The 26,899-nt window shown below is 44.2% G+C and overlaps 2 protein-coding genes across 2 annotated transcripts; both read left to right on the forward strand.

Annotated features, from left to right (window-relative positions):
- Positions 1–3,241, forward strand: LOC118771676 (protein FAM180A-like). Its single transcript, XM_036519684.1, is given in 4 exon segments — positions 1–79; positions 1,993–2,081; positions 2,926–3,086; positions 3,088–3,241. Coding segments are annotated over 4 exon segments (483 nt in total).
- Positions 3,242–4,617: 1,376 nt separating this feature from the next.
- On the forward strand, positions 4,618–26,649 carry LOC118771759 (protein bicaudal D homolog 1-like). Its single transcript, XM_036519779.1, has 7 exons — positions 4,618–5,021; positions 14,668–14,880; positions 21,960–22,112; positions 22,503–22,946; positions 23,866–24,828; positions 25,214–25,365; positions 25,606–26,649. The coding sequence occupies exons 1-7, from the start codon at positions 4,806–4,808 to the stop codon at positions 26,258–26,260; spliced, it is 2,796 nt and encodes a 931-aa protein (XP_036375672.1). The 5' UTR covers positions 4,618–4,805; the 3' UTR covers positions 26,261–26,649.
- The last annotated feature ends 250 nt before the right edge of the window (positions 26,650–26,899 follow it).

The following is a 26,899-nucleotide window of genomic DNA, read 5'->3' on the forward strand; positions in this document are numbered from 1 at the left end:
ATGCTGTGCTGGAAGGTGATGATTGTCACTGTCCTCTGCTATAGAGTCTACACCTACACAGCTCAGCATAGGAGAAAAGGTAAGACATACATGTTTATGATGTTCATTGATGTGTGTGTATTATTAATACATTGTCACTGGGAAAGCTGGTACTGAATACTTGAGAGACGTACCTTTTATTTACTCTCTACTTTTGAAGCTACACTCATATATCTGTTATTACCTCTTCAAAGTGCAACAGTAGTGTGTATTTAATTCTAATGGCCTTGATCATGCAAGCTGAGGTTTGTGCGTGTGTGTTTGTGTGAGAGAGTGAGAGTAAGGCAGAGAGAGGGACAGATTGAGTGAGTTTGTGCATGAGTACATGTGTTTGTGTTTTTCTGTGGACCTTTAGCAGGCAGCAAAGAGAACAGTTTTGCAAACAGTGTCAATGACCCTGTGTTTCTGGCCATTTTGGATTTGTTTCAAAGTATCTATGGGACGAGGAGTCCTTAGAAAGGAGAATCTGCTGAAAGAAATTCTTCTCCAGTGCATTTATGTTGGCACTTAAAATTTTCATTTCTTTATTTTTCTTTATTTTTTCCCCTTCATGTGATTCTAGTTTGACAGCCCCTGCATTCCAAATGAGGCAAAAAGAATGTAATCCTCCCATCCATTCACATACACTGTTCTTTTGGGTACAAACCCAGCTCCTTACCCATGACATAAACTTCCTGACACAAATACATTTGTATGAAATGGCGCACACTAGTAGAAAAGCTTTGGCCTCCAGTTCCCAGATTCTGCTGGTTTGCTTTGTTTAGCATACTGGGCTCAGTGAGCAGACCCACATCTTTGGAAGACGCTACGAGACAATTACTGGTTCAAAAGCACCCAAACAGATAAAAACACGTTTATAGCCTCTCTGACTCAGTGTCTGGGTCTGATGTGTGTGAGTTTACAGTGTGTGTTCTGAACATTCCCACACAATTTTATTAACAAATCATCAAAATAGTTAACATTAATAAATCAATCAATCGGTCGACCTGACTTAATAGAGACAGGCTTTGTGTGAGTATGTGTATTTTATAAACATATGAACACGTTAACATATAAGTAGATAAAATTTACCAGTATCTTAAAATACCTACCAGATTGCTTCAAATTCTGTTACTTTTCTTGGGATGGGCACAGAGTAGATGAGCTATTCAGGTTAATTGCCTTTATGACAATGAAAGAAAGTCTTACAGATTTTTACATTTCAGACATAATATTTTAGTCGATTCCAGGGACTGCTGGGCTTGTGATGATGTGTTTGTGTCCTCACTCATGAGAGAGACGCAAGAGGGACGCAACAGTTTGAGTGGTTAAACTCCAGAGCTGATGAAGGCCAGGCAAAGGACTGTTACTCAGCTCAGATAACACAGTCATTAAGGAACATGAGTGACCCTGGGCCCTGCTGAAACAGAACTGAACCACCAGAATTCTGGAAAGGTTCAACAGTGAATAGGCACCGGTCATCCCGTCAGTCTGCTTCTCTTGGCTCTGTTTCTGAGTTATTGAGAGCTGTGCTGTCTGAGCTCATGTGCTGCTGAAGTTTCTCCCTGGAGGACGGCAGCTATTTCTCTTTTGGACCATCAGTAAAAACAATAGCCTCTTTCTTTAAACCCTGTTTCCCCCAGTCTGGTGCATTGAGAGGGAGTCTGGGATTCATTAAGTTATTTCCTCTAAATACTGAGTTTACCTAAGTCACTGTGTGTTTATGGTGCCAGCGTCCCTCTATTCCTTTCCTGTTTATTTCCCGTTGAGTACCTCACTCAGGCACGCAAGAGCTCTGCCCCTGAGAGAAGGAGGAGACTGGAGGGGTTTGAGTGAGGGGGTTGAGTAAAGGTGTTGAGAGCTTCTATGTTCGAAATACCCCAGGTTTCTCTCAACACCCACCGTCATTACGATGATCTTAAAACATAATCTTCCAGTTTTATCTGCACAACTCTTTCTCTCCATCTTTCTCAGCTCTGTATCCAGCAGCTCACAGCATGAGGAGAGGCATAATTAACCCCACCTTTCACAACTCTGTTGAAGATGGCAACCTGCTCTTTGAGGTGAGAGAACCTCTATAACCCCTTGCTCTGAGGTGAGATAACAGAATCAGAATCAGAATAGACTTTGTCATTGCACGGTGGGGGTACAACGAAATTGTGGAAATAACCTTTTGCTCAAGGAGCTCAGGTCCTGTTTTTATGAGCAGAGTGTGTGTTTCCCCTAGCTGCACTTACATCTCCAGAAAACACGCACATTCTGCTCATGAAACTTTGACTTGGGCTCCTGGAAATGCTTCACCGCTGAAGCCAGGTTGTGGTCCAGAAATCAAAGAGCAGAAGACAAAAGCTGCAGCACAAGGCTGGTCAACCAAGCTGTGTTTCATTCAATGAGTCCAAAGAATGCCATTAATCCTCATATCCACACCCTACACTCATGCCTGTCTCACTGTGTGCTGTGTTTCTAAACATACACACTGCTTACTGACTGGTAAAAGACCAGTGGAAGATTTTAAGAACCTCTTTAGAATTCTCTTTATCAAGAGCTTCTCCAGAATTGTATGTGAATCATTCTGACAGGGTTGCCTGTAAACTGTTTTTGCTTGTTTTACAGAGTATTATGGGCAGCAGTATGGTGTAGTGGTAATGAGCAGGGTTTGTAACAAAAAGGTTGCTGGTTCGATTCCTTGCTGGAGCACTGCTACTGTACCCTTGGGCTAGGTACTTAACCCACATCTGCCCCAGTAAATATCCAGCTGTATAAATGGATAATATGTAAAGAACTGTAACCTCTGTAAGTCAGTCTGGATAAGAGTGTCTACTAAATGACAAAAATGTTACGTAACATTATAAGATAGGTGACTAGGGCAGAATTAGTGTGAAAGCAGATTTTCCTTCTCTGTTTCAGATCCTTCTGTCTGGTGTGTGGATGGAGGGCAAGCACGGAGCTTTAGAGCAGGACGAGGAGCTGGCGTCACTGCGGCAGACGCGTACACTAGAAGCCATCTGCAAGGACATCCTGCCCAGGAAGCTCACAGACATCCGACACCTGACCTATGACCTCTCGCAGTACGTAGTGTATGGCGGATTTTGAGCGAACAGTGCTGACCATGGTGTACACCGCCCATAGACTGGCGCACGCCAGGGGGTGGCAGAGAGATGCATGGGCAAAGTCATTCCTTAGCCTGTACTGGGCAATAAAGCAGGATCTTACAGTACAGTGATGGCACTGGGATAACATCTGTGTTCAGGGACTTTATAACCACAAAATCACACAACCAGCATTCAAAACACCAGTTTACACCACTGAGCATCATATTACAATGTTGCTATACCTATTAATGCCACTCGGGGGAAGCAGGCGCCACATGCAGTATCATCAACTTGAGGTGGCATCCTCTACTCAAGTACTTCGGTGTACAGAACATAAACTTTAAATATATTACCAGATTTACAGCCTCATACCTTAATATTCATCCATGTTCATAAATGGAAAAAATTAACATCAAATTAATAAATAAATGAAAATTGTGCCACACGTACATCATCTTCACTCCAGGAAAGACTCTTTCTGTGAACTGTTATGTTGTTCATATTCTTCAGCAGATAACAATGTTGAATTTTCTCTTTCCAAACAAGCACAAACTTATTGTGTGATGAAGCCTCGTTTGTGTTGGCTTAGCTGAAGAAAATAACAGGACAGCCCTGATACAGGGGGTTGTGTCTCACTAGATGTGGTCCAAGAATGTGTCTGCATCAGAGTTGTTTAAAAGGGCTAGAGGGTGACATGTGATGGACAGAGGGATATTGGGCAGAACAAGAGCATGCTGTCCTGGGAGCAAGAGAGCCTATTAAGAGCTGGCATGTTGAGACCTATTAACTGGATCATTTTCCAGATGTATTCACATCCTGTTAGTCCCATTTACACTAAGTATCCACTATTGGCCAGAGCATAATCCTCCAACGAAGCAACACAAAACAAACAAAAGAAAATGATTGGTAGAATCAATTACTGAAAAGATACTTATCCAAAATGATATAAGCAGGTGGTGCATGAGTGTTGCATGGATATTGTAAAATGCTTTTCAAACGATGAAAAATATAACCACAAACTTTGTTTTTCTTAGTTGAATAATTGTGTCCAATACTTTATCATAATTGCCCGACTCCCGAAACTAATCCTAGGAGAAAACCGTTATCTCTTGAATTATTGTTATAATTCTATAGATATTAGTATTTCTTACTGAGCCATGTTAAAACCATGTTTCCTCGTTCAGCGTAGACAGACTGTATTTGACAGCGCGAGCGAGATGCACCAAGATTCAGTGACGTCACCGGCAGAAGGATGGAAGTGAGTCCTGTGCACTTTGCTCTATAGAAGATGAGAGAGATGGCGCCCAGGTCTCTATGATTAAGCAAAAAAAAATAAAAAGATTCCAAAAAAGGACACTCCGGATACCAAGTAGCCGGGGCGGTGAACAACGACAACGGAATTTGTCATCGCTGTCTTTTTTAAGCAAGACATCTTCCGGAATACTTTTTAATCTTTCTTCTTCTTTTTTTTTTTTTTTACAAAGTAACGCTGTCTTGCTTTGCTGTGGGGAAGTGTGCAGTAGCTTACCTGATTTTTTGTTGTTTTCTGTTTTCACATGCGGGCAACTGTTCCCCCACGTCTGCCTCTGATAAAACGGAGGGGTGGGTTTAGCGTTTTCTGCAATCGTTTCTGCTTTCATCGCTTCCTCAGACTAACACTAGGACGGCGAGACAGGAGACTGAGAGGCTGGGGTGATGGCTGCCGGAGGCGGATGCGGGGAAACCGTGGACCAGTACCGCACGGAGGTAGAGCGGCTCACCAGGGAGCTCGCGGATGCAAACCGTGAGAAGATTCGAGCGGCGGAATGCGGTCTTGTGGTACTGGAGGAGAACCAGACGCTAAAGCAGCAGTATGCGGAATTAGAAACGGAACAGGAGACGCTGAAAAGGGAGTTGGAGCAGCTGCAGGAGGTATAGTACGGTTTGTTCGGTAGTTTGTGCTAGAGTCGTCGCCCTTTGACGGAGAACCGGGCTCCAGTCCAACTTCATTAAGTGCAGTGCTTTCAGAGAGCATCAGCACAACTCGTACTTTTCATCTCAGCTTTTTGTTCACAGACTGTGGCTCTATGCCACAATCTCTGCACGATCCTGCAGTTACGCCTTGTTATGATGGGACCTAGTCGGCTTTAGCGTCCTTTTGCAGTGCAACGTTTTTGTTCACCAAAGTACAGATATTGTAGGCGAATCCTGAAAGCGCTATACTTCGGTGAAACAGGAATGATATAAACCCAAGGTGTATTTAATTTTATTTGTGTGTACATTTCTAGAATTTATTCCAGAGATAAATGAAGGTTGTTCTGATAAATAATGAAATACTGTATAACGTATCGTCTCGTGCCTGAAGAAAACAATCGATGAAGTCGAGCTACTGCAGGGATAGTAAGACATGTCACGTGACCAAAACAAAGCTTGAATACAGCTTCTTGAGTGAGATCCTCTACTTGTATGATTTATTTTGGTGATCAAGACCAAAACTAAGGACATAAACGTTTTTTAATTTAGGAAAAAATGAATACTATTTACAAACAACTGTTTCAGTCTCGGGTGCGCAGTGTACTGAATGTTGGCATCTCTCACGCGGGTTTGCTCAGTTAAATCAATTTAGATTACCTGGCTGCATCCCAGTTCAAGAAAGAGTCCGTACTTTACGCGACGCATTATACACTCTTGAGGGTGGAGGGGAAGGGACACATCTGGGACAAACTCCTCTGAATACGCGGTCCTCTAAATGACAAACTCCTCTGTCATCATTCCAGCACTGTGGTTCCTCATGGGATAAGAGCAACTCAAAATAATAATTAAAATAATAATAAAATAATAAAAATATTTAAAGTAACAAGACAAAACACGGAATCACAAGGAAACGGTAGGAGCAATGACCTGTAGAAGTTGCGGCAGAATCATAACGCTCACAATCTTGATGCAGGAATATTCACAAATCTGAAAGTGTGTTTGACACATTGCTTTAAAAAATTTGTGACCTCTGTTGTGCTGTTATTTCAAAAATATTTACAGTCACTTTATGTCTGTATGATGGAATTATGTCGGTGCACTGGAATTTGAGGGACCACATGATTGAATATGTTTCTTTGATGTCGTGGTCAAAGCTGCAGTTTGGTACCCCGTAGACCTAGGTTCAAGGCTGGGTGGGGTGACTGCTCTCACCCTTTGCTACAATGTTAAATCTACAGGAAATAACATACGGTCAAGAACTCAATACTTTTAAAGGAGCAAAACATTACTTTATCAATAGCCTCCTGTCCCCAGTAATAATTTAAGCAATATAACAATTGAAATGTGAAGGCAGTGGGCTAACTATACATTGTTGGGAGGGCGGTGACAAATGCTGTTTTATACCCAGATAAATATGAAGGGGATTTAGATTAGTTTGAACATGGAAATCCAGCCAGCACTGAAGTCATTTGTCACAGATTTCTGTCCATGTCTAAAATGTACAACAATCATATAGCCCAAAGAAACCACTGTTTCAGGACTGTGACATTCATACACTAAAAGTCAATACCATCTGACAGATCTGAGTTTTTCAGTGCCACTGTGATTGAATGGAACTCTTGTAAAATTCATGTTCCGTTCTGTACAAACATACATCTTTGGAGCATCAGGTGAAAAGAATGCTGGTATATCAGACCAACTCCAAGTGCACATATATGCACACGCTGTTCAAGGGAACAATCAAGCGCAGGTGAAAATTCTTCCACAGATTCTTTTTGCATGAACCAGGCAGTCAGCATGATGCACTAAAAATTCTCTCTGTCATTACTGAGGTTTTACTACAAGCGCTCTGATTTCCTGAGATCAGCAAACCATCTGCAGAAGCATGTTAACCGGTACATCCTACAGGTGTTCAAGCAGATCATGACTTCTGGCACTTGAGCTGCAATCACATCCGGTCATTATAATATCATATACAGTTGTCATGAACATGAGTCTTTCCTCTGTCTTGGCTTTTTACCGGCGGAGAATTCAGAGGACCCTCCATAGTGGATGTAATCAGTGCTGTGTCTTTAAATGTCCATGTGCAGCACACTGCATTTATGTCATTGTCACTGATATTTGTGGCATCACACTATTTGGCCTCTTTTGAAGTGAAAACTTTGTTCAGATAATAAGGATGTCATTTAAAAAGGTCTCAGCATGACAGTGCTTCTGTTCTTTCTGCGGAGGAAATGTGTTCGAGGTGTGAAATCCAGCAGAGGCTACACAGAGACATAATCAGAGGGCTGTTTGTTTAGACCCAGAAGAGCAGAGGACACAGACGGACACAGACTCGTATTGTCAGTGAGAACTGTTAAATGAGAGAGAAAGAGAGCAAGAGCGAGAGAGAGCGGATATCTAACGGGCCAGATCAGCTAAGGGTCACATTCCTGCAGTATAACGCACAAACCCAATCAAACTCAGGGAAAGTATTTGACACATCAAGCATGCATTAAGTAGCTTTATAAGGCTGATTGGTCAGCAGTTTGTGTGTGCTTGATGTTTATTTATTTTTATTTTTTTTATAATTCTGAAATACTTTTGGCTAGACATAAATACTTACTGACTTTTATGTCCCCTATGTATGTGTATTAAATGGTCACATTATTCAGGAAGTAGCTTCTGCTGGACCTCTAAAGTATAATATCTATAAATATTACTGGTTTTGTATTTACACCCTCACCGCAGTCAGTCTGCCCATGCTCTCAGTTTCACTCAAATTGAATTCCACTAAAATATCTGATTGAGTTTGAAATGGATATCCGAGCAAAGCCTTGCCAAGCGTGCGGAACGGAAGCAGTGATGGGCAGCCGTGGCCCATAAGGGCTCTCGGGTTTCCTCTGCCCCCGGAGTCTCTATGACTTTACCAGGTCAGGTCAGTTTCTTCCTGGAAGCTGCACCTCTGGACTTAAGTTGGACCTCTTCCATCAGCCCTGGTGTGACAGCCAAGGTCATGTGACTGTAATTAAAACCAGCCTGATGTGAGGCTGGTTATTAGGACTAATTTTGTTTGAGACAGTGATTCATGCAGTTTATATACATGCTTACGAATTCCTTCATTCCCTATGTACCTTCATTATCATTTGCTTTATCTATGAAACTGAATGGTTCTTTGGTATCTATCCCGCTCAGTGATGTACACACACAAACACTATCACAAACTATCACACACAATTAGACATATATATGCACACACACACACACACACACACACACACAAACACACACACAATCAGACACATACACTCAGTCTTACACAGTTACAGATACACAGATGCTCAAAAACATAGGGGAATGTTTTTGGAGGAAACAGGCCTTCTTTTGCATGGATATAGTATTTAAGAAAGGCGGCTGTGTGATTTAACAATGTGTGTTGCTGTGCGTCTGTACTTCCTGTGGGTGTCTGTGTGTGCCATCGCTTTGTCTGTACTCTCTGTGTGTCTGTGCTGTGCGCCTGTGTTCACTGTGTCTGGCCAGGGAAATGGTCGGGGGGCCTCATATTACTGGAAATGAAGGAGAGAAGTGGAGCCTTATTATGGCTGTCATTACAGGCCCTTTCCGGAAAATGCCAGCGATGATGCGGCTATCTTGCCACCTGAAATCATTGGTTCAGAATTAGAGCAGTTGTGGCTTTGTGTCCTTCTAGTTCTATTTTAGCCTGTGTTAGCTGGCCTGAATCAGCTCGCTCATATTTCTCATGCACGTCAGGCACCTTTCTAAGGCAGATATATAGTTTTCCAGGCAAAAGAAGGACTTTGGCCCTGTGCCCTCACTGTCTGTCCCACATTGTTTATTCCTGCAAGCTCAAAGCTAAGACTAGGTCAGCTGTCCCAGTGCAAACACTCATATTAAGGTCTTCTCTCAGAGCAAGAACCTTGCTAATAGTGTAGGTGTTCCCAGTGGCAACATGTGTGCGTTATGTGAATCAGCAAAAATTGTGTCTGTGTTCATGACGTGAGTTATGCGAATCAGCAGCGTCTTTCAGGTGCATGATGGGAAAGTGTGCTGGGAATACTTTAGTTCATAAGCAGAGAGATGGGTGATGTTAGAGTGAGGGAAAGGTGAAGGACTCTGCCCGACCTCTGAAGAGTGATGTAATCGCAGTGTACTTATGTTAGTCTGTGGAGCAGAGTCAGTGCAGAGGAGCAGGGTGCAGCAGGGAAGAAAGGATGCATTACACGTTAGAGCCCATTTCACATTATGCTGGAGAGTGCGCCATGCAGAGAGAAAGAAGGAGAGAAAGAGACAAAGAGAGAGAGGCAGAGAAACAGGGAGAGACAGAGAGAGAGAAAGGAAGGGACAGAAATGTCTCATGCTCCACAGAAAATAAATGGCTGGTCGCTCTCTACCAGCAATGCTGATTAATTGGGGGTGACGGGAGTGTGGCACAGTAACTATGGAGAGAGAAGAATGTGATGAGCAGAAGTGGAGGGAGGGAGAAGAGGAAGCCCCGCTGTGGTGTGCTTCTCCTGGCCTGCAGAGCTTGACTCTCTGCGAGTATGCTGCTCTCATGGGCAGCACAAGTCCAGCTTTAAGGAGAGAGTGTGTTCCCTTTTTATGAAATTTTGGATGACTGAATGTTGCTGAACCTGAAGCGTGCGCATGACCTGGGGTGTCTGTGGGAGAGTAACCAGTGCTTTGCTTTAGTGCGAATGATTCATGAATGATTCTGGAGCATCATGCTGGCAGTGTGGCTTGTTGATGATAGTTCTGTCTCAGCTCAGTGTGCTGTGGACTCAGACAATGTTCACATAACCACCGACACATTTTAATGTACAGCTAAAGCCTCTGTTGGCCTGGTTTTAAGGCTTAAATACATAATTTAATAAATATTATGACCAAAAACCTCATCTGGGTTTCTCTAATCCAGGCCAAAGCTCAGACAGAGCAGTATGCTGATGAGTGAGTCTAACTGCAGTAACTTTTCAAATGTTGACATAATAATAGTAGTTTGAATTCTGAATCAATACTTAATTGCATATAAAAGTGTGCTTTTTCAGTTGGTATTATATATTGTCCCAATAACCTCACTATTATTAACAATACACATAACTGTGCTTATATATATATATATATATATAAACTAAACAGATGTGATATGAATATTGCATTACAACGTTATAACTGTCTGAAGTTTATCCTAACATTGATTGAAATGTAGCCTTAACATCACATCATCATGAGCAAATGAGATGGTTAAAAGAGACACCGAAGTTTAAACTGACTAATTTATTGTCAGATTTATTAGTAAACCCCTGAATGCCTGTCTGTGACTGTTTGCTGAAAGACTGTGGCTGTGTGCATTGATGAGTGGTGAGAGTAAATGCCAGAAAGAACTGTAAGAAATGAGAAAAGAGAGAGAAAGAGAACAGCAGATCCAAAATCATGGGGCCAGTTAGACGCCTCTGAATCCTAGTGCCCCAGGCTGTAAAGCAGATTGCTTTTTAACAGTAATTCTGATCTTTAAAGAATCCTGATGATGCCTCTTAGAAGAAACTGTACTTTGAATTAAGAAGGACGTAGTTAGAAGTAAGTAGTCCTGCAATCTTTCTGCCAGCTAGGTACACTTGGTTCACCCTCTAATAGAAATAATTAAAAATTTACACTGCAGACTCAGAGCACAGCAGCAAGGTGTTCAATCTGAACTGCTTAAGTAATGTCAGATATGGGCTGCAATGTGTAAGTGTTCCTGAACACAGCCTCTGCTGAAATGATGAATAATGTACTTTAGTGTCTGGGTGACCTAAGAGAAAAGGAGTGCACTCAGTGTGTAAGTGGAGAGAGATGTCCTCCACTGTCCTCCAGGGAAGCTACATCGGGGTTATTATGGGATGCTGGGGGGTCTGGGTTAGTTGTGGCTGTCTGGAGTGGAGGCTGTGGAACAGTCAGTGCTAGAGTTCTCTGGCTTTTCTGCATCAATAAGTGACTGGATTGGCCTGACTGGACATTCGTTTGATCCTGCCCATAGTATCAGAGCCATCCCAAAGCATGCAGATCTAAAAAAATTACTGTACATTGATGTAACTTGTGGAAGGACAATCCCGGAGTATACAGATAAAGTTACATAACACTAGTTACCAGACTACAAGACTGTCCTGGCAATGAAACTCAGATGATCTCCAGTTTTGGTAGGGAGACTAATGGAAAAGATGGAAGGGAAAGAGGGAGAGAATGGACAGAAGTGTAAAACCTGACCCCATAATGCCACCTCAGATTCTGCTGTTCCTGCCTCTCGCCTTGGTGCTGAAATTTCCCAGGGAAGCTCTGCAAGTCGACTGACTTGAGGTTGTATGTAATCTAAACATACTACACGCATCCTGCACAGTTATACACACACACTCCCCCCATACTGGTGGTGTGATCTGTGGTCTGAAGAGAACATTTCTCCAGTTGGATGAGATCTTCAGCCTGAAAAACAATCAAACAAACACATGAATTAATTCAAAAGACTGAATGAAACTGGAATGATGGCCTGTAATCACAATGTCCTCTTTGGTCACTGAACCATAAATCTTTCTTTCTTTGTCTATAATTTATTACCTTAATTGTTTATAACATTACGAAAATCATACTGAAGTCCCTGTTATTTATCATCCCTTAACTGAACAGCAATAATATTAATATAAAATAAAATCCTCATGTTCTTTTAGTTAATGCAGTTCCATAGAGTGAGGTGCTCTCGTAACAAGAGCAGGTTTAGATTAATTACTAGTGCCATGTAAGCTCAGCCTCCCTCCTCCTAGCTGTGTCTCCATGGCTAAAACGGGCTGGGAACCATCTCATGGGTCCTCACTGTGTCCACACAGGGGGAAGGAATTTAACACCGCACATCACAAACGAGGTAATCGGAGCATGTTGTTGGCGAGCAGCCCTGAAGGACAAACCTAGACCTGAAGAGCAACTGGGACGCAGACAGCCTCTGTTCCTTTGCGCAGAAATCAAAATGGGGTCTTCTGCAGATAAATATAGGCAGAATATGCATATGTGAAAAGAACATAGATCGAATAGATTGATAGTAGACGTCAGGTGGAATATTACATTATATTATTGTCATTTTAGAACGTACATATCAAAAGATTCTTATTGTGTATGGGAGACCTATAACTGTCTGTGGGAGCAAAGTGCAGGTATATATACAGTAGGTATATGTGTTTTCTACGGGTAAAATGATAGGGATCTCTGCCTTTCAAGGCCTCTCTCTGTTGTGTCTGTAATGAGTGGATTTCCTGCTACAGTGTCACATGGCGGACACATCATTGGACTGTTTAAAAACATTTCTTACATTTGCACTGTCAAATTGAACCAAATTCTGGTTTCTTTGGGATGACATTCTATGAAAATGCAATTAATAGCTATAATTTAGCCTGGCTTAAAGTTTATTTGCAGATGGTACTACTCTCAGCGATTGAAGTCACTTGGAATGTTCCTGCAAAGTTGCTAGGACAATGCTGGAATTGTTATTGCTAGTGAGTAGCAATTGCTACTGTTCCATCTTTTACTGTGTATAAGAAACTGGAAGCAAGACTTGGAGCTGCTTTTCTTACTACATTTCCCACAGTGTACCTGTTAGGTTCAATGGTTTGTGCACAGCTGTGTGTGTGTGTATGTGTGTATGTGTATATGTGTGTGTGTGTGTGTGTGTGTGTGTGTGTGTGTGTGTGTTTGTGTATGTGTGCATGATTGCGTCCATTTGTATGGGAGCAGTCTAGCATTGTTCATGTGTGGTTAGTGGTGTCCTGTTCATGCTACTTTTCATGCCACTTTATTAGATACACTTTGTTAAGTTGCCCTGAATAAGAGCATCTGCTGAATGACAATACTGTGATGTAATGTTATGTAATAGTGTGTGTGTGTGTGTGTGTGTGTGTGTGTTTTGACTGATCAACACTGACCTAGAATGACAGCCTTTGACAGCAGCTCTCTTTCTACAAGTCGCTAATCACCCCAAACCAGGCCCCTCCCTCTTGAGCAGACACAAGAGCACCTCTTAGAAGTACATGGAAGACAAAGGAAAAGGGGTTTTGGTCATTGCCAATTAGCAAATAGCAAGGGCATCCCAGCTCGCTGAGTTGCGTAACTGAGTTATGTTCTTGTATAATAATGTATGTATTGGAGAGTTCATTAGGAGTGGGCTGGTTCAAACATAATTGGATGCATTGCAGTGAGGTCAGCAGACACTAAAAAGAAGGATAAATCGCAGAGTCACCTCCTGGATCCATGCAGGATGCACAACCTAAGACACCACCTGTAGATGCGTTGTGACCTGTGGGAGCCAGACGGAGATATTTCTCATGCAGGAGGACTGAATCAAAGCATGTGCACATTTCTGACTTGAACTAGTGTTGTGCTCCATGGTCACCATGGATATGGCTCAGTGATTAGCTAATTAGTGATCGGTGGCAGTTGGAGTTGAAGGGGTATTACACTTTTAAGAGGTGATCAAATTTAAACACACTGAAATCAGTTTAAAGGCACACTGAGGGAAGACTTGATAAATGCTCATTTTATTGGAAACATAGTTGCTCCATATAAAAAGAAATTATGTCAGAATCAAATATAGATTTTTATTTATATATGTACACAGTATATTAGATTAGGTTACATTAGATTAATTCAATTCAAGTCAATTCAATTTTATTTGTATAGCACTTTTTACAACACAAGTTGTCACAAAGTGGCTTTACATTGTTCCCAGGCCTGAGACCCCCTCAGAGCAAGCCTAAGGCAACAGTGGCAAGGAAAAACTCCCTAACAGGAAGAAACCTTGAGCAGAACCTGGCTCAGAGGGGGAGCCCATCTGCTTCTGGCCGGCACTGGGAATTACAGAGAATACTGAAGTTGTATAAAGTACTTTTGAACTATACAGACAATAGTAATTACACGACAGAGTAATTATAAAATGTAATCCTGGAACGTCCAGTTCTTGGCACACAGTTGGCTCGACAGGTAGGACAGTGAGGTAGTTGAACTGGAAGTCGGGATGCGGCGCTTGAGCTACAGCTCCAGGCAGGAGCCTGGAGCAGGGACAGGAAACAAAATAAAAACATGGATGTTAAAGAGTGGCAGGAGTGAAAAACATAAAGGCAAGGGAGGAGCAGGGGGGGGGGGGAGAGATGCCTATGTGCAATACGGAAGAATCCCGGCAGGTAAGCAGTATGGCAGCATACCTAGTTGACAGCAGTCAACACCAGACCACAGCCGGATCAGCCGAACAATTTTTTTTCTGATTGTACATACTACAATATGAGTATGCACTTGGCATATAAATTCACACCTGATGGTGACCCAACCGGGTCAAACCAATACAATTTCTGATCCAGAAGCCTGCTTAGATTGAGTTTGGTTCACAGGGTTCTTAGGTTCAGGTGGATCCCTGTAGCAGAGTCAGAGTGTGTCTATGACAAGGTAAAACTCAGGGAAAATGTTCAGTTGGGGACACAAAGCTTTTCTCAGACTGCTTTGTAAGGGTTTTTGACTTGATGTTTGACATGCTTGTGTTTGCATGTGCAACCTTCTTAAATCTCTATACATGTATAAATATGTAAACATATTACCTCTACAGGCGTTTGGCCAGGCATATTCCACCCAGCGCAAGGTGGCGGCAGACGGAGAGACCAATGAGGAGACGCTGCTGCAGGAGTCTGCCTCCAAGGAGGCGTACTACATGGGCCGGCTGCTGGAGCTGCAGGCGGAGCTGAAACAGAAGCGCTCCATGGCATCCAACACACAAGCCGAAAACGACAGGCTCAGCGGCCTGCTGCAGGACCTGAGAGAGGTAGGCCCTCATTTGGCAGAAGCTTTTATCCAAAGCGACTTACAAGTGAGGTACAACACAACACAAGCAAAAAACCAGAGTCAATAATATTAGAAGTACTGCATGACAAAGTTCCAAAGGTTGGCCAGGTGAGGTACAAAATAGCAGGTAAAGCTAATCAGTGCGTTAAACCATTACAACCAAACCATTACGTTAAAACCATTACAACCCAACCATTACAATTTTTTTGATAGTTTAGTAGGAGATAGGTGGGAAGTGTTTCAGGTGCTCAGGTGAGAGTGGAACACTGTACCATTGCCATGTGTCTGTTGCTGGGAGAGATCTTTTTGCATTGCTTTTTTGCGTCCACAAGAAAGCACTGTTTACGGATAAGCCAATTGACTGCATATGTGTCAACTGGCATTTTTTTTCCATACAGCAGGATTGAGTTCAGTATTGAAGTGATGAATACCGTTGAGCTACATTTTGTAACATTGTCTGTGAGAGCTGAACTGAATAGATGGAGACTGAAATAGGTTTAGAATACCTAAGGACTACGCTTCCCATCAGCACCTCGATGCAACGTCGTACGGCGCTTTATCTACCAAACGCACCCAGCTCAGTGTGTGAGCGAGAATCCTATGTGCATCCAAGATCATGAAGGTAGTGTTCACAGTGCGTTCTGTTCTAGGAATACTAAGGACTGAATCAAATATGTAAGATATAAATTTGCAGACAATAAAGCTTCAGAAATTGTATTATTCAGATATATTGTTAATTTTGTTACAAGTACAGAAAAAAATAAAACACAAATTGATGAAAACACTAATGATTTTAGATGGTGATTAGATAAGCTGTTAAGTTATTTCTATAGCACTAATTTTTGCCATCATGATTTACTGTAATGTCATTTTTGTGTTTCTTTTATATCTCTGGTGAATTTTGCTGACAGTGCAAGGGTTTGGTTACATTTGGAATATCACACCTGCAGTAACAAAATACAATCCAAAACTCAAGCAATGGAAAAGAAAGAAAGGTTAGTAATGTTCAATCAAAAATGTGTGTAATACATACTTCCCATCCAATAGTGGCCAGGTAAGGGATGTCAAGTCTGCCTGTCCAACAATGGCCTGTCCTTCCTGTTCAACAATGCAGTGAATGCTGTTCTTGGTGACCTCTTGAGCTGCTCTTCAGGTGCACTTGTTCCTCAGAAGGTATGAGGGAGGGAAAGAGAATTGTCAGAATAACAGGGCAGAATAGCAGGGCAGTTTAGCACAGTATGTGATGTGAGAGCAGTGTGTTTCTTATCTCTACAGAAATAGAATATTTTAACTCTTTTAAACTATTTAATGTGCCGCAAAATCCAGCTTTCAGATTTTCCACATTCAGCATTTTTATTTTTTTTCAGTAAACAACCATTTCACATCAGGGTTTCCGTTATCCGATAATTACCAGTTTTTGCCTGGTAAAATTTATTTAAAAAAAAAACAAAAAACGATAAATTAAAAACTTTCTGGTCAAAATGTCCGGTAGTAATGCTCATACAAAACGTAGCTATAATGAAGGCTATCCCTAAACAGGACATTTGTGTTTTGACAGTGAAACATGCTTATTTATGAGTTCAGCGAGCTGTACCCCAACTGGGCTACACTGGCTAAAATTGCCTGCGTTCTGCCCATGTCAAGCCTTCTGGCCGAGAGGGGCTTCTTTCTGCAGAATCAAATTAAGACGGCACTGTGAAGTCATCTGGAGGAGGAGAGAGTGACGCGGCTTATGCGCATTGCAAGCTGCAAAGACACATTGGATGCGTTTAATGTCAAGTCGGCAGCAGAGGACTTTGCCGCAATGAAAAAAAGGAGAAAATAAAATGTTACCTGGTAGCCTGTAGGCTACATTTGATGCCATGTAGGCCTAGCCTTTTTTAAACAGGCTACAGATGTTACAGGTTACAGGTATTTCGTAATGGCCTACATTTTAGCGGCTAATGTTGAGGTTTTGCTCAATCGTTACTGTTCGTTTTGCTTAACCGTTACTGTTCATTAAATAGTCAAACTTATTTGAGGTTGTTGTCATTCTTTTGTTAGCCGAAGTGTACATTATGTTTGCGTTTGTAACATAGAGTGTTATTGAAACGTGACCTGTAAGTTTCAGGTTTTTCCCGTAAAATAAATTCTTTCTGGATACCGGACCGGCAAGAAAAAATCCTTTCATATTAGTGTGTGGATTCATCACAGCATTTGTGATGATTCTGGAATTTCATTACCGCTTGTACACAAAGACACAGCGATTTAAAAACGCAGTGAATAATAACAATGCAAAGCACTTTTCACAATATTTATTTGTGATAGTCTCGGCGGATGGCAGAGCGGTGCTAATCGCAAGCTCGATGCCATTTCGAATGCATGCTTGTTTCACGATGTTGTCGAGCTGTTCGGTAGGTGATGTCACGGTTATTGTGATGTCATCTGCGGACAGGTGCACCGTCGTTATTCTGCCCTCGACCATGATCTGCTCGTGCAGAGGCTTCAGCAAGACCCGCAGCATCAGCCAGGATAGGGGACAGCCACGCCTCAATAGCGTGCTTATGGTAAAGTACTCATCGCGATTCTTCTGCTTTTGAAGCATGAAGTAAAGATACTTCATCCAACACTTGAAGTGTGCACCAAGACGACTCGTGCGAATGGCGTGAGCGAAATAGATGCGCTTGATTCTCGATGAGAACTTTACCAGGGTGAAGATACGTCGACATGCATCAGCATTTGTGTGGACACATTCAGCAAAGGTGAAGCACTCACCTTCCAGGGGTTTCACCACTGCGCTGAGCCGATTGGCTAGGAATGTCGAAAACAGCATGTAGGTAGCCGAAAGCCTGGCCTTGTCGGTGATTGCCTTACTCGCTATCTCATGGAGGACATCCAGTGGCAAATGGGCTGGATCGTTGAAGGCCATTACGATCAAATGGATTGTGTGCGGGTCAAAATATAACCCCAAGGATTCCAACATCTCCATGGCCATCCGAAGCTCCTCACCCACTACTGGCCTGAGGAGGGTGTGCGTTCCATCCATGTACATCTGCATCTATGAAAAAATAAATTGTTACAATAGCAAAAAGCAGTACCAGTCATCAGAAATTATTGTATGGTAACGTTAGTAACTTAGTTAATGTTGAGTCGAGGCTAGTTAGATGTCAAGCCCATATAGCGAACTTACCTGGCTCACTACTGTAGAATCTAACTAGGTTGGTGGGCTAAATCATTAGAAATGTAGGTACCATACAGCAGATAGCTATCATGAAGACTACAGACCAATATATTTGAAGTTCTGTCTAGTTGTAGGCTAGATATGTATGTCATTCAGGAAATGAACTGAAAATTGTAGAAAACTGAAATTCATAGAATAAAGGGCAGACAATATTCAGTTCATTTATTGAATTTTAGTTCATTCTACAACTCTGGAGTCAGCTGTAGTTAATTTTGTTCATTCCCTTTCCTACTAGCTTCAGGAAAAAAAAAAACTTCATCTTTTATTTGAGCAGACCATGATGAAGAAGATTCTGAACTATCAGAATTTGTAAAGGGCATTTTCATTTTTTAAATGTCTGTCTAGACTGCAATAAAACATCAAGATCATCAAAACATCAATAACATCAAAACACAAAGCTAACTTTGATGGGAGTTTCTTATGGAATTTACAATTCATTCCCAATGTAAGTGGGGTTTTCCCAATTAAAGTCTGTCTCACCACAAGCAATTTTCTGATAAAGGCTTTTTGTGATGTCAGTTAGTGCAATTAGTCTTGGTAATGATTGCAAGGATTAATCAATCACATATTATATATTTCTCATCACACATCTTAATCTTTGTGACATAACATCCTTTTGGAAAACCCCATTCAGCTGGAGGATTTGGATTTCAATCAAAATGAAGCTCAGGTTTTTCAGTAATAATCTTTTATAACAATAATTTAACACAAAATGAGCACATAATAATTATATGTTTTTCACAATTGTATTATATTTGCACATAACATGAATGACATGATTAAATTGGTAGCCAGCTAGCTTTCCAGGTGGGACAATTTTTAGATTTTGAGATTTGAGACAGTTTGAAAAATGCAGGTATTTGTATTGCATTGAGTTGCCAATGTATAGAAAGATGAGATTCTGATCGTATGTGGTAAAATGTTTAGCTTGACTCTCGATTTTGTCTAGTTTGACACCCAGCGGGACAGCAAGATAATTAAGGTCAGCAAGGTCATTAAATTCATTAGTGAATGTCAAATACTGGTAGGCCACCCATAGCAGCAGGTATTACCAGGTACAGCTTCTGCATCAGTATGTTGAGTCATAACATTGAGTTTCGTTTCAAGCAAAAGAGGTGTGTGTACATGTGTATATCAAATTGAGTCATAACATTGAGTTTCGTTTCAAGCAAAAGAGGTGTACGTACATGTGTCTATCAAATTGAGTCATAACATTGAGTTTCGTTTCAAGCAAAAGAGGTGTGTGTACATGTGTCTATCAAATTTAATTGCAATTTGCTGGCAAAATGGTCAACTGAAACCATTAATTTATTTTCTAAATAAATTGTACGTTTAGCCTATCTTTAGGTACAAATCCCTCAGGAGCTTACAAACAGAAAATTTCAACAAATTGACGCATAGCTGACAGTAACCTGGTACTATAACTTGGCTCGCTTTGTTACATATAGTTTCAGAGCCTCATGAGTTGGTCTTTAATTAGTACAGCAAAGTATAACCATAAAGAGCAATTCTTGAATGTTTGAACAGTATTGGCATGTTTTACATAGAGACTGATTAGCTACAAAGTAACTATTATGAGTAAATTACGAAAAAGATGAGTGACATATGGTAAAAAAAAAAAAAAAAAAATTTGCCTTACCTTTGCTGCTGTCAGAAGTGTTCTAAAATGGATCAATCTGATCATGGAATATATGGATTGACAAGATGTGCGTGTCTTTTTGCCATTGGCTGAAACTGTGAACCTGTCCCTACACGTTCTTACGTTGCCACGTTACATTGTGTTTATCAACGTTGGGTGATATACAGTGGGAGAACCATAGACAGAGGAGTAGTCTGAATTGGACTTGATGACTCATCTCAATGTTATCCATTAAAATAAAATAAATCTACAATAACTAAAATACATCTACTAAAAGATCATATGCCAATCTTATCTACAGTAAATTTACACTCTAGTTTTATCAGTCATCATAAATGATAAAACATTGAATGGACAAATATAGGTAAGCCCCACTTATGCTGGTCAGATACATAGTTACATAAGACACTCCACCCATTATAGTTCTCAGGCACAGCTAGACAGTTTGCAGAACTCTGGTTTGTCAATACATCTTGCGGTCTTTGCCAAAGCCATGGTCAAAGTCAAGCATGATCTGGTAATTTAACAGGATGGTCATCTGCAGTCTCAGTGCCAGGAGAAAATACAGAGGAGTGCAATCGCAATCCACGAGGGTGCACAAAAAGTCATAAATACTATGTAGACATTGGGATGTAAGGAGACAACTGGGGGTCTATCTGGGGGTGCAGTGCGCCCCTAAGCACCCCCATAGCGCCAGCCCTGGTCATCTGTTCTGCTGGAGACAAACAACCAGTGCCATGGTCCGTGCTGTGGGTTCCCCCACTGCCTGCCTTGACACAACTGATGTCACACCCCAAGCACACATTTTTCTCGTAGGATAGCCGAGGCGGGTTCACGGATTATTCTCGGACTATTCATTACTCTGCGTCTGTGCGTCTGTCTGTCGTCAGACAGGATCTCAATGCCCCAGGCAAGTCTAGTACTAATGAGTTCATAAAGAGAAACTAGTTTCAGAAATGGAACTGCTGTTTGCCTCAACTGTCTTCCACAGGATGGATCCTAGGCTGGGATCCAGCTGTTTTGTACACTTCCCTTTTCCTCAAAGAGGAGTCTCTAAGAAATATCATTTGCTTACTTTTCTATGATTTCGATGGAAAGCCTAAACAGGACAGAACAGAGAGACCAGTGCTCATTGTCTAAATGATGAGGTAAAGATTCTGTTCCTCTCTTACTGTGGAAGGGACTGAGAGATTTCTGAATAGATATAAATGACAGCTATACATGCTATGTGTCAAGTGGCTGCTTAAGTTTGGTTACATTGTACTGCCCCTTCCCCACCAGCAAGATTTCCACTGCCTTCACTGAATGCCTGAAAACATCGGGGCTGTCTAGTGCAACTGTTAACATTTGACTGCACACATTGGCAGTTGTACTCAATGCTGATTAAAAATGAAAGTAATTATAGTCTATGGAAAAAACACGCCAAACCTCAGAAAGTGACTCATCCAAGTTCATGATGTTGGCTTGAAACAAAATGATGTTCACCCAAAATTACCTGCGATGTTTTTGATAAAGGTGTGAGGTAGAATACAAAGAATCAGAAGATGAAGCAGCAAAAAGCTACTTAAAGTTTAGTTTGCTTTTAACTACTTAACTATATATTTAGCTGCACTTATCACTACCTGTATTTCTTGGCATACTTTGTATTTTGAGCTCAAAGGAATGTAGAAATGAAACTCAAATAACATCCATCATACAAAAAACAAAACTGAAACTTAAATTCCATAATTTTATATTGTAAATGGGGAATTTTTCATTGATTTCACCATTACATTACTAGATTATGATGAAGTAACTTGCTAGCCATACATATAGCTTGTGATATCTATAGTAGTAGCTGAAATTAGGAATGTATTTGGGCTAAAGTGTGGCTCAGTCAGTAAAGGCACTTGTTCTGATGACTATGAAGACATTGCAAGTTTAAATCTGGTCTGTCATTAGCCAACAATGACAGGGAGTCCATAGTGGCGGAACATAGCTGGTGCCATTCAGGTACCATTCTGGGGTGGGGTGGATTGTGTTCGACAGGGTCTTCTCATCACTCAGTAGCACTCTAATGACTCATCATGTACTCACAAGCTCCTTAGATGGCCCCTCGGCAGAGAAGCCAGTGCACACAATGTAATTGATCAGCTAAAATCCAACCCCAATAAGGAACAAATGAAAACCCACCCCTCCCTCTCCTCTTTCTCTCCCATAGAGTAAGGAGGTGTTGGAGCTGCAGAGGAACCAGCTGAAAGAGGAGGTTCAGGAATGCAAGTTCCGGGAGGCGCGGCTGTTGCAGGACTACACCGAGCTGGAGGAGGAGAACATCTCACTGCAGAAAATGGTGTCCCATCTGAAACAGAGCCAGGTGCGTCCTACACACACACACACACACACACACACACACACACAAACAAGGACATGTGTGTCCTACACACAAACACATTAATGCCCACTCAAACAGAGCCAGATATGTCCTGCAAACACACACTCACAAACAAAGCCATGTGTGTCCTACACACACACACAGAAACGCTGACTCAAACAGAGCCAGGTATGTCCTGCAAACACACAATCACAAACAAAGACAGGTGTGCCCTACACACAAACACACACACACACACACACACACACACACACACATATACACATACACATACACATACACATACACACACACACACACACACACACACACACATACACACACACATACATGTTTGCAGTTATTTGCTGAAGCTCCTGCCCCCCCCCAAAGGTGGAGTATGAGGGTCTGAAGCATGAGATCAAGGTCCTGGAGGAGGAGACAGTGGTGCTGAACAGCCAGCTGGAGGAGGCGCAGCGGCTGCGGCAGATCTCCCAGACTCACCTGGAGGAGGCGCTGGACTCCCTGAAGACTGAGCGCGAGGTGAAGAACTGCCTGAGGAAGGAGCTGGCGCAGTGCCTCAGTCTGAGCGACAGCGTCTACAGGGCGGGCGCGCACCTGGCCCTCAGCCTCAGCGAGGAGGCCTGCGGCAACGGCGCCGCTCCCGCCAGCCCCGCCCCCAGCAACGGCGACTGCAACAAGTGCAATGGCCACGCCCAGGACCACGCCCAGGGGCCGTCGAGGGCTAACAGTGAGGAGGCGCCACACCCCGGCTCTGACCTCCTCAGCGAGCTGAACCTCTCAGAGATCCAGAAGCTCAAGCAGCAGCTCCTGCAGGTGAGGAAGGGGTCAGTGCAGGGGTCAAGGGTCAATGTAGCCGTATAACAATGCATTCCCTTCACATTCTTTTGGCTCTGCTTAAAACTGCTGCAGTGTGTGATTATAGTGTCTGTTCTCCTCCCCACCCTGTGTCTACCACCCTGCCTTCCTGCCTCTGGTGGAGCTGAGTCCCCTTGGAGCGAGGGGGCTGAATTATTTAGGGTTGGTAGAGCGGGTCCTGTCGCATCACATCAGCTTCCCTGTGTGGCCTCAGTTCACCTTTTTCTCTCACCCTCTCTATCCCCCTCTCTTTCTCTCTCTCTCACTCATTCTGTCTGTCTTCCTTCCTTTCTCTATCTCTCCCTTTTTTTCTCTCCCTCTTTCTTTCTCTCTCATTCTCTCTTTCCACGCTTCTCTTATTCCCCTCTCCTCTCCTTCTGGATTCTTTCCTGTGCTCTCGCAGCACATTGTGATATGAATGGGGGTCACTGTTTTTAGGTGCAGAATTTCCTCTTTAGGATGTGAATAATGGATATTAGCCTAATTTCCCCAGCGTGCCTTTTTCAGGGTTTTCCTCTGTCCTGCTAAGATGTTTCTGCAGAACTCTGCATGAAGGATTTCCATGTATATTTCTCTGATTTAGCAACATCTTGCTCTGTGAGTGGACCCCACGCTTCAGGGGCTTAGAAAGGAAGTGGCTGAATGCCTGCTTTGTTTCATATGTTAGCCTGGAGTTTAGTTTTGTAGGTTTCACTCTTTTTCATTGGTTCTCTGTAATCCTCTGCCATGTCACTGCATATCTGGTGAAGTGGCATCAGCTGCTCTTCTAGTGATCAGACACAGAGAGATATAAATTAATGTATGCAGCCTGTAACAGTCGGAAAGCCTGGTTCAGGAAGTGCTCCTTTATTTTGTTTGTTTACGGCGCCCCCTGCAGGTGGAGCGTGAGAAGGCAGCGTTGCTGGCAACGCTGCAAGAGTGTCAGATGCAGCTGAAGCACATGCAGGGCGCTTTGGCGGAGCAGCATCAGCGCGTTCACCGCCTCGGCGAGAGCTTCGGGGCCTCCAGCCGTCTCCAAGGCAACAAGGACCCCGGGCTACAGCTGGAGGCTGACTCCTCCCCTCCCCCGGGCCGCCACGACAGCGAGACGGAGGGGCGGGGCGCGGAGGCGCTGCAGTGTGAGTACAGGGTGGCTGCAGCGGAGGCGCTCCACCTGCAGGGGGAGCTGCAGGCCCTGCAGGAGCTGCACAGGCAGAGCGCGGAGAGCCTGGCTGAGGAGCGGAGCCGCAGCGAGGCGCGTTTGAGCGTGCTGCGCGATCACGTGGCCCGCCTGGAGCGCAGCTGCCAGGAGGGCCAGGCCAGGATCGGCAGGCTGGAGGCGGAACTGCGGGCGGCGGCGGGCGTGGCCAGCGAGAGCCGCGGCATGCTGACGGCGGCGCAGGACGAGCTGGCTACCTTCAGCGAGGAGCTGGCGCAGCTCTACCACCACGTGTGCCTGTGCAACAACGAGACGCCCAGCCGGGTGATGCTGGACTACTACCGGCAGGGCCGCGTCGCCCGGGGCAGCTGCCTCAGGGGCTCAGAGAACGTCCGGGCGCTGCTGTCGCCCCGTCTGGCCCGCCGGACCGCCCCACCGGAGCCGGGCGGTGAGCTGCGCAGGGAACCCATGAACCTGTTCAACCTGAACGCCATTATACGCGACCAGATCAAGCACCTGCAGCTGGCCGTGCACCGCGCCCTGCAGCTGTCCCACCAGAGGGCCGCTGCCCGGGACCTGGCCCCCAGCTGCGAGCGGGACAAAGAGGCCTGCCTGGAGGAGGTGCTGAAGCTCAAAGCGCTGCTCAGCACCAAGAGGGAGCAGATCGCCACCCTCAGGCTTGTCCTCAAGGCTAACAAACAGGTGAGCAACGCAATGCGGCCACTGACCAGTCCGAACGCTTTGACCTGTCTGGCCGCTCTGGCCACGCGTCTCAGATCGATGCGTGATGTTTCTCACATGCTCTCATTTCCTTTTTACGCTCTCAGGGGAAGAGCATGAAGAGCAGATGTTCAGTCATTCCTTTTCATTGTGAATGGAGATGTGAGCATCTCTAAACCCAACCCCTCTGTCGCCATGGGTGACTGTTGATGTTGTGTGGATTTGTGTCTTCATTTTCTCACTTCTGTGTGCTACCTGTGTCTTGTGAATCAGATGGACAGATCAGTGACTGGTCTAGTCTCTTATTGGGTGCTGTCTCTGTTAGTCTGACTCTGATGCTGTTGGTTGTCCCTGTGTGTGTCTGCAGACGGCCGAGGTGGCTCTGGCTAACCTGAAGAGTAAGTACGATGCGGAGAAGTCGATGGTGACGGAGACGATGACGAAGCTGCGCAACGAGCTGAAGGCCCTGAAAGAGGACGCCGCCACCTTCTCGTCCCTCAGAGCGATGTTCAACACCAGGTGAGGGGACATGGGGTCATCTGGGCACAGCACCAGACACCATGTTCCACAGGTAATACCAGGTGAGGGGTTGGGGTAGGGGCATGGCCAGGGTTCACCTAGACACATGCTGTACGAAGCCATTACAGCAGGAGGTGAGTGTCAATAATCTGTGTGGTCATCTCTGACTACAGCATCTCACTACAGCATGTATTTCTTACCTTCCCCCCCCCCCCCTCTCCCTCCCCCTCTCCCTCCCAGGTGTGACGAGTATGTGTCTCAGCTGGACGAGATGCAGAGGCAGCTGGCGGCGGCGGAGGACGAGAAGAAGACGCTGGACTCGCTGCTGCGCATGGCCATCCAACAGAAGCTGGCACTGACGCAGCGGCTGGAGGACCTGGAGTTCGGCCACGAGCAGTCACGCCGCGGCCGCGCCAACAAGGTGGCCAGGATCAAGACCAGTCCTTCTGCTGGCACAGCAGGCCTCTCTACAGCTGTGGGGCACAGAGCCCCCGTCTCCCACACTGTCACACCCTCTGCACCCGGAAGCCCGCCCTCTCTAGAGGCCCCACCCACCTCCACGTCTCCATGGACACCTCCGGCATCGCCCTTCCTTCTGGGGCACCCCCAGTGGACTCTGGGAGTTCAGACGTTTGTCGTCGATGCCCAAACCTTCAGTACTGACCTCGGCCCCTTCTCTCACAACCCCCCTAAGGACACGCACCACCCTCCTTCCAGCTCCCCTAGCTCCACCCCAAGCTCCGCCCCCGTGTCACCCTTGAGGGCGCGGCACCCGACACCTGCCAGGACTCGCACCCTCACCGACGTGACACGCCCCATCACCCTAGTGACACTGCCCACCACACCCAGCCAGCCCTTCCCCCGTACCTACAGTTCCCATCATCCTCAGCACTGACACTCACCAAAGAGTGTTGGGTGGCTAACACGCTCAAAGCAGAAGCTGCCTGTAAGTTAGACTCTAGGACCAGATTCCCCCAACCACACTTCAAACCTTAACCAAAATAAGCTAAACATCCAAACTGGCCCTGAACCAGCGCTTACGGGCAACTTCTGCGTGGAGCGACTGACACATTCAGGAGCAGCAACCAGTTTCCTGCTTCCTTAGACCCCTGTGTATCAGTTTGAACGTGCAGTGAGACTCTCCTCAGGGATTTACACATATGGCCCCACCTCCCTGCTGTCACTGTTGATCAGTCCTCAGGGCACACTGTCTCTCAGGTAGTGTGTGTTTCTTACCGTTTTCACCTCCTCTGTCTCTCTCTCTCTCAAAGTCTGTGAGAGGAAAGCTAGCAGCATGTTCTTTAAACCACTGTTCTGTAATTGCAGGAGCACATGCAGAAACGAAACAATGTTTTGAAATCGATTGAAAAATAAAAGAACATTTAGGAAATGCAAATACTGAGGACATGTCTCGTTTTTAGTGATAGAAAGTGTTTTGCACCTGATTAGCACTGTAGAGGCGGTGTATTGTTTTCAACTGTCTGCGTATAAAGAAGCTGATGGGCTCAAAACGTAGGGTTCCACCTTCAGTCTG

This window comes from Megalops cyprinoides, chromosome 25 (assembly GCF_013368585.1).
Source record: "Megalops cyprinoides isolate fMegCyp1 chromosome 25, fMegCyp1.pri, whole genome shotgun sequence".
NCBI classification, from domain to species: domain Eukaryota; kingdom Metazoa; phylum Chordata; class Actinopteri; order Elopiformes; family Megalopidae; genus Megalops; species Megalops cyprinoides.